A 7,320-nucleotide genomic window follows, 5' to 3' on the forward strand; every position below is an offset into this window, starting at 1 on the left:
GTTGCGGCTAAAATGTCTGGGGTCACAAGCCCTCTCCCTTGTCCTCTATAACCAGGATGACAGAAGCTCCCATTGATGTTGTAAAAGCAGGATATGCGCCGGTCTCCTGGACAACACAGTGAAAGTTTGTCTTCCCTTGAGTGATTAATCAGTCTGATTGGATGTGCTTGATTCATCGAGACCGATGAATACATGTACTTGTCATTTCAGTTCATGTGATTCGCCACCGTTCAGTCAGGAGGCCGGTACCAAAACATGTCTGTGGTCAATGAGAACAGGCGTCTTAGGCATCGTTCTTTCGTTCGTGGTGCAGTAGCTGGTTCTCCAACATGGATGATGGAGAGAGAGAGAGAGAGAGAGAGCTTCACTCAGCCTCTTGTATGTGCTCATGTTTGGAGACCAACCTTTGGCCTCAGTTTCTTCTCCTCCATGGTGGACTGACTTAGTGTTGTTGGTGTTTCATCAGAACACTCCCGCTGACCAAACAAAGGCATTCAGGTTAATGTGTTACTGAAGTCTCCACTGGCATGTTTTCCGCTGGTGATCTGATCAGGATGTCCGGACCGGAGTATTCACCTTCAATTATATAATATAGTGAAACACACTAGTGAAGTGCAAGACACAGTGTGATGGACCCAAAAATAAAAACACTTTAAAACAGGACTTTTATTTTGAAGATCTACCGCTGAGCTTCACGATGATATCAGGTGACAATGAGAGCCCTGTGCAGGCTCGTGGTCGTGATTTCACAGCTGATCGATGTCATTGAATAAACTTTTCCGAGTCTCATTTTTTTAGCCGCTAAATAAGGAATGGCCTCAAGTTCAGGCTCTTTCACTTCAGACAGACGAGCCTTGACACCGTGGACACGCCCACTGGAGTCCTACGTCACTGGTGAGTGGTGTCGCGTTGACGTAACGAGGAGGAGAGACTCTCAGCCAATCAGCGCGGCCCTCAACACTACCTCGAGTTGACACGATGGAGAAGGTGAACTGCCACAGCAGAGCGGACTGATGTGCTTCACTGACTCGATCTCATCTCTCTCACTCAGTAACGCTGTTTCTTTGAGCAAATAAAGGGACGACGTCTGTCTTGGGTGAGTGTTTGAGACGACATTTACCTCATAGCATTTCGGTTCCAGGTGTCTATATTAAGCTAGTCTGTGTAGCTCTAACCCAATCCGTTCGTGTAAACTTTTCAGGAATTACATTCAAGATCACTATTTTATTGAGATCACACTTGAGTTATTGAGTTTAGAAGCGCGCGTTAGCGAGGAGCTGCTCATCTGTTGCTTGTCACAGTCATGTGAAAGTGATTGGATCATCCACTGCGCTTCTCCCGTGAGAGCCAGTCAGTGGTTCTGAAACTTCATTGTCATATCGTCGGCGGTGGTTTTAGGATGGACAGCTACAATGACGGTGTTCGGTTGAGGTGTCGAAGCCTTACGGAGGATAAGAAGGTCCAGGATCTGGACAGCTCCGGGGACTGTGATGCGAGTCACCGGGCGGTTAATGGAGACATCAACAGTAATGGTAAACTCAAATTCCACACCTAAACACACAAATCTCTGACCACAACTAATGTTTTTGCCTTTAACTTTCCTAAGTTATAAGACATTTACAAATCACCCTTCAAAAGCGAGTGATTTAGTATCAGGTCATAACTAGGGTAAAGTTAGTTCCTTATTATTTGGAAGGACACTATGACACAGTTTAGCAGGGTCAGGACATTTGTGTAGTCACCCTCTGTCATCAGCCTCTGACACACACATTTTGGAAGTTACCCTAAAATAAACATGTTGCGCAATTCAATCAAATACAGTGTTCAGCATATATGTGACGGTTGATGCGGATGTATATCTGTCAATATGAAATAATCTAGTGCAATGATTTCAGGAAAAGTGGAAGTGGAACATGTGATCAGCAAGAAGCTGCAGCTCAAAAGAAAGGCTGAGGTGAGTTGATCTAACTGCTGTGAATCATATAACTTCAGGGTGGAGGTGTTATGTCTCTGCTTGGGGAAAAATAACACAAAACTTTCCAAATTTTCATGAACAAAGATCTAAACATTTCAGTTTATACATGTATACATCTTAGTTAACCACTGCTTAGTCCTGTTCAGGGGAGTGCTGGACCCTATCCCAGCAGTCATTGGGCGAGAGGCAGGAATACACCCTGGACACGTCACCAGTCCATCGCAGGGCACACACACACACACACACCATTAACACACACACAAGAGTTAAGAACTAACAGTGAGCAACAACAGAATCAAATGTGTCTCTTAAAGTGCAGGGCTAACTGCTACCACGAAGCAACCACCACAAGGAGAGCTCAAGTCGGGGCTTTAAGAGCTCCCAAAACTGGTGGCTTGAGCTGGTTGGTGGGGGAGTTTGTTGGGAGAACTGTAAAAAAAAGTAAATAAATAAAACAAAAAGAAAAATGACACGGGACATTGCAGAGGTTATATCTGATCCTGTGCTTGTGGTTAATTCAGACAGTGGTTGTATAACCATGTATACAGTGTGTTCATGCCCAGCCTTTTTAAGAATGAGGTCAATATTCATTTTGACATAATAATGACCTTTCAATAACTTCCCACTACCAGCTTCAACATGCTTACGTCAAAGTCATCGGATGTTTTGCTACATACTCTCTACTGAGAGTTGCATTTCAAAGCCTTCCTCTGTTCCTCAGTTACTGAAAGGTGAGCTGATGCGTCAGTTTGACAATCACGTCAGACTCTTTGTGGACGGTCTGATCGAGGAGTCGGCGAGTCTGGAGCCGGCTCCCGTCCCTGCTGTCTTCTCACCTCTGCTGTCAGATAAAGAGAGGGTCAAACTCAGGTAACCTAGCAGACATGCTGATGATGTGTTCATACAAATTCATTGAAACTGTCTGTGTTGGTTTGTGAAGGTATATTCGACCGCCCCATGGCCAGGGCAAGCAGTTTGTGAGTCGCAGGTCCCTGCTAGAGTAAGTTTCCTCTTGCTGGAGTGGTGATGCCCCTCTAATCAGTGCTCACTGAAGACTGTTTGACAACGTCACCCCTCGTCATCTACTGTTTGCTTTCCCACAGTGAACTGTTCGAGGTGAACCACATCAGGACGATCTATCACATGTTCATTGCGCTCCTCATTCTCTTCATCCTGAGCACGCTGGTGGTTGATTTCATTGACCAAGGCAGGTAAAGTGTCACACTGAAATCACTTACTGCATGAGTGGTGCTCCATCGCTTCTGTTCGCATAATAAATATAATATAATATAAATTTCCTCTGCTTTTCCCAGGCTGGTGCTGGATTTCGACTTGCTGGTCTATGCGTTTGGACAGTTCCCTCTAGTGGTGTGCACGTGGATTTGCATGTTTTTGTCTGCGTTGGTGGTGCCGTACAGCTTGTTCCACTTGTGGTCCCAAACCCAGTGTGGCTCATCGGGTCACCCTCGCCTCTCCAGTTTTTATTTTGGCACTCTTTTTCTATGCTACCAATTCCTGTGTCTGGGGTTCCTGCCCACATATGTGGTGGTGTCCAACAGTTTGCCACCTGCATCCTGCTTCATCATCATCCTGGAGCAGGTAGGTTGGAGCAGATCTGCACGAGTCATTGTGGTGACTCTCACTCACATGTCTGCTTCATCATAGGTGCGTTTGATGATGAAGGCTCACTCATTTGTCAGAGAAAATGTTCCGAAATTCCTTTCATGGGCAAAAGAAAAGACAGGTATGTTGTTTTTATCGTTGACGTTTCTATTCCACAACATATTAATGAGCCCAATCCCTTCAGGTCCTTCTCCTGCCGTGCCGCAGGTTACACAGTATCTCTACTTCTTGTTTGCACCCACCCTCATATACAGAGATAAGTACCCCAGGTAAATAGATGGGCTCCGAATCCGTCTCATGATTATCAATAGCTTTTGATAAGTGATTAAATCATCTTTCACTCAGGACTCCAGTGATCAGATGGGGATATGTCGCCACTAAGCTGCTTCAGGTATCGACCACTCACCATCCATAGAAAATAAAGGCCATCAAATTCACTCACTGCGATGTCACTTGTCCTCCTGCAGGTGCTCGGATGCCTCTTCTATGCCTATTACGTGTTTGTGCGACTCTGCATCCCTCAGTTCCGCAGCATCAGTCTGCAGCTGTTTGACCTGAGAGCCATGGTTCTTTGTGTTTTTAACTCCATCCTCCCTGGTGAGCTCAAACATTCATTCTGATTTTCGTCATTCATGATCTCATTGGAGCACAGATTTATTGTGTTTGTCTCAATGGTCTGCAGGAGTGCTGGTTCTCTTCCTGGCATTCTTTGCCTTCCTCCACTGTTGGTTGAATGCATTTGCAGAAATGCTTTGTTTTGCCGACAGAATGTTTTACAAGGTTTGAATCGACTCCTTATGCACTGTTCTACTGTACTTGCCTATTTTTTTGAACTAACTGAATTCCTTTATTCATTCCAGGACTGGTGGAATTCCACCTCTTTTGCCAACTATTACCGAACTTGGAACGTAGTGGTCCATGACTGGCTGTATTACTACGTGTACAAGGACTTCCTCTGGGTATGTGCTTCACTTGAGTGTACCAAACCACATGTTTGTGTCCAGGATGTATGATGATGTCTGAGGTGCATGAATCACCAGAGATTTTTAACAGAATTTATAAGACCATCTGTCAACCTATTGTCTTACTGAGTTTTCAATCCTCCTGCTGTTTCAGATTTCCATGTTAATTTTTGGAAAACCTTTTCCTTTTCTATTATTCTTTCTTGTTGTATTTGTATTTATGATTTAGTTGTGATTCAGTTTTCCCTTAAAAGATTAATTTTTAAAAAGTGCATTTTTAAGATTGTTTTTACTCTCCCACTATTTTATAACTTTCTCATAATTTTAGATATTATTTTTATAAATGTCTCCAATTGTCTTTGAGATTTTCTTATTTTACATTTTTTTATTGCATTATGAAAAAATACGCTTACACTCAAGTCCTTATGGAAAACTAGCAGGGGTCTCTGTGTGGTGTATTTTTCCCATTGTTTTCCATGTCTCATATATCCAGCATGATATCTGTCCATGAAAACAAAATGGTACTTGTATATTTGTTGGTGTATTGATCTTGTGTATATGTGTATATATCTGAAAAAAAACTTTGATTTCAGATATCGAGGAAACGTTTCCGAGCAGCAGCCATGCTGTTTGTGTTCACCGTATCAGCTGTCGTCCATGAGTACATCCTTGCCATTTGCTTTGGCTTCTTCTACCCGGTGCTCTTCTGCCTCTTCATGTGCTTTGGAAGTGAGATGCCGTCAAAACCATCATGTAAATGTAAAATGAAACTTGTTTCAACTACTAAATTCTCTTTGCTTGCTGTCAGTGATGTTCAACTTCATCCTCCACGATCGAAGAAAAGGTCCGATCTGGAACATCATCATGTGGACGTCTCTTTTCCTGGGTCAGGGGGTCCTCATCTGTTTGTATTCTCAGGAGTGGTATGCCCAGCGCTACTGCCCTCAGAAGGAGGTAACGTCCTGATGCTCTCAGAATCTTTCCAACGATCCTTTAATAACACTGATGTTTGTGATCCATGTAGCCTTCTCTTGTAAATCTGCTGACACCACGCTCCTGGAGCTGCCAGAAAACCTCAGCTGATGGACTGTAACCTCTTATCAGAGTCAAGTCTGCTGCTCCAACTGTCCTGATGTTATCGCACAATGCAGTGTGAAGGAATGTGTGACATTTGATGAACTTTTGCCAAAATGATTTTAACTACAATAGCAATGTTGTCAAAGCAATATTTTTAAAACCTGCCACTGAGATTCATGTAAAATAGTTTTGTAAGTGTTTTCTGATGTTTTTAACAAATGCCAATATATGTGAGTGCAGTTGTGAGCTGGCAGCTGGACCTTCACTCTCTACTATCTGTATCACATGCTAATATTCAAGAAATGATGGAGAATGTATCTAATATGTCGCGATTGCAAGACTTGAACTACTATTTATTTTCACAGTGACTTGTGAAATCTTTTTAAGTTCCAAAACAGGTATTTTCTGTTGTGACTCACCTGCTTTTGTGAATTAGTGAGAAACATGAATGTAAATTTATTTGGAATAATTTCTATGATAACTTATGTGAGATGCTTTTGAGAGATTGTATTGTTGCCTCGTGTTGAGCCTGGAGAGAAGAGAAACAATTACACTTGGAAATTTGACATAACCTTGATGGGCTTTATATTCAAGGTAAATATGCACAGGTTTCTACTTTTTTGTGATCCTCCTGTAGTTAAAATATTGGTGGACAGTGTGTAAAGACACTGTTTTACTACTAACAGTTCGGATGAATTGTGAATTGTCATTTTCTGTGCAACTCATTGACTGCAATAATCCAGTCGACATTGACATTGCTCTCCTAGGTGGAGGTAGTTCCACGAGATGTTTGCAGCTCTCCTGGCGCACCAGGGGCTGTGAAGATGTTCCAGGATTCAGCTGGAAATAAGCCATTTCCTCCTGTCTTCCAATGACTCCTCAGATTGTGTCTTCTCTTTCATGGATCGCCTGTGATATGAGCTGACCATGTTTAGTATCTTGCTGACGTGGGGCGCTGCTCCCTCAGGAATGCATTCCTGTCCTTCACTAATAGCGCGTTACACAATTTGACCACAAGATGGCGGTGTGCTAAATATAAGTTTTGAGTCAGAAACTTCGTGCACAACTGTTCAGGACATTATTTAGTGTGCGCGCGCGCTCACTCGCGTCCTTTAAATAATGTATACATTTAACTGTATCATAGTTTGAAGTTCAATAGCGTTTTGCTTAAAGTAATCATCTTGAAAATGATTTATTGTTGTTCTTTTAAACGGCGTTTTAGTGATAACAGTCGATGATGTGGCGGTTGTCAATCTAAATGACCAGTTGAATGTTTTTAATCGTGCAGCCTTTAATCACAACACGCAATGATTTGTTGTTGTACTTTCAAAGTATTGACTCGTTTTCTATTAATTTCAGTGAATACCTTCGAGATTTAGCATCTTGTTTCAGAAGTCCCTCATTTGGTAATAAATAAACTTATATATTTTGGTCAGTTGATAGGTAGAAAACATTTTGTGTCCGCACCATCTGTGATATTTATGTTGTGTTTGGTTGATGGTGGATGTATGACATATCTATCTATCTATCTATCTATCTATCTATCTGTATATATATATATATATATATATATATATATATATATATATATATATATATATATATATATATATATATATATATATATATATATATATATATATATATATATATATATATATATATACACACATACATACATAC

General features: G+C 41.7%; 1 protein-coding gene across 3 annotated transcripts; it reads left to right on the plus strand.

The window, feature by feature from the left end:
• Positions 1–927: 927 nt before the first annotated feature.
• On the plus strand, positions 928–7,022 carry soat1 (sterol O-acyltransferase 1). 3 transcript variants are annotated; one of them, XM_053881729.1, is made up of 16 exons: positions 928–987; positions 1,052–1,096; positions 1,399–1,532; positions 1,896–1,954; positions 2,697–2,845; positions 2,916–2,975; positions 3,079–3,186; positions 3,289–3,574; positions 3,641–3,867; positions 3,944–3,989; positions 4,066–4,195; positions 4,281–4,378; positions 4,459–4,557; positions 5,154–5,289; positions 5,369–5,514; positions 5,585–7,022. In XM_053881729.1, the coding sequence occupies exons 3-16, from the start codon at positions 1,400–1,402 to the stop codon at positions 5,651–5,653; spliced, it is 1,746 nt and encodes a 581-aa protein (XP_053737704.1). In that variant the 5' UTR covers positions 928–987; positions 1,052–1,096; position 1,399; the 3' UTR covers positions 5,654–7,022. The 3 variants fall into 3 exon arrangements, with proteins under 3 accessions (XP_053737704.1, XP_053737715.1, XP_053737696.1); XM_053881740.1 differs by having other exon boundaries at positions 956–1,096; positions 3,641–3,719; positions 3,783–3,867; XM_053881721.1 differs by having other exon boundaries at positions 956–1,096.
• The last annotated feature ends 298 nt before the right edge of the window (positions 7,023–7,320 follow it).

The sequence above is a fragment of the Synchiropus splendidus genome, chromosome 1, assembly GCF_027744825.2.
Source record: "Synchiropus splendidus isolate RoL2022-P1 chromosome 1, RoL_Sspl_1.0, whole genome shotgun sequence".
Lineage (NCBI taxonomy): Eukaryota > Metazoa > Chordata > Actinopteri > Syngnathiformes > Callionymidae > Synchiropus > Synchiropus splendidus.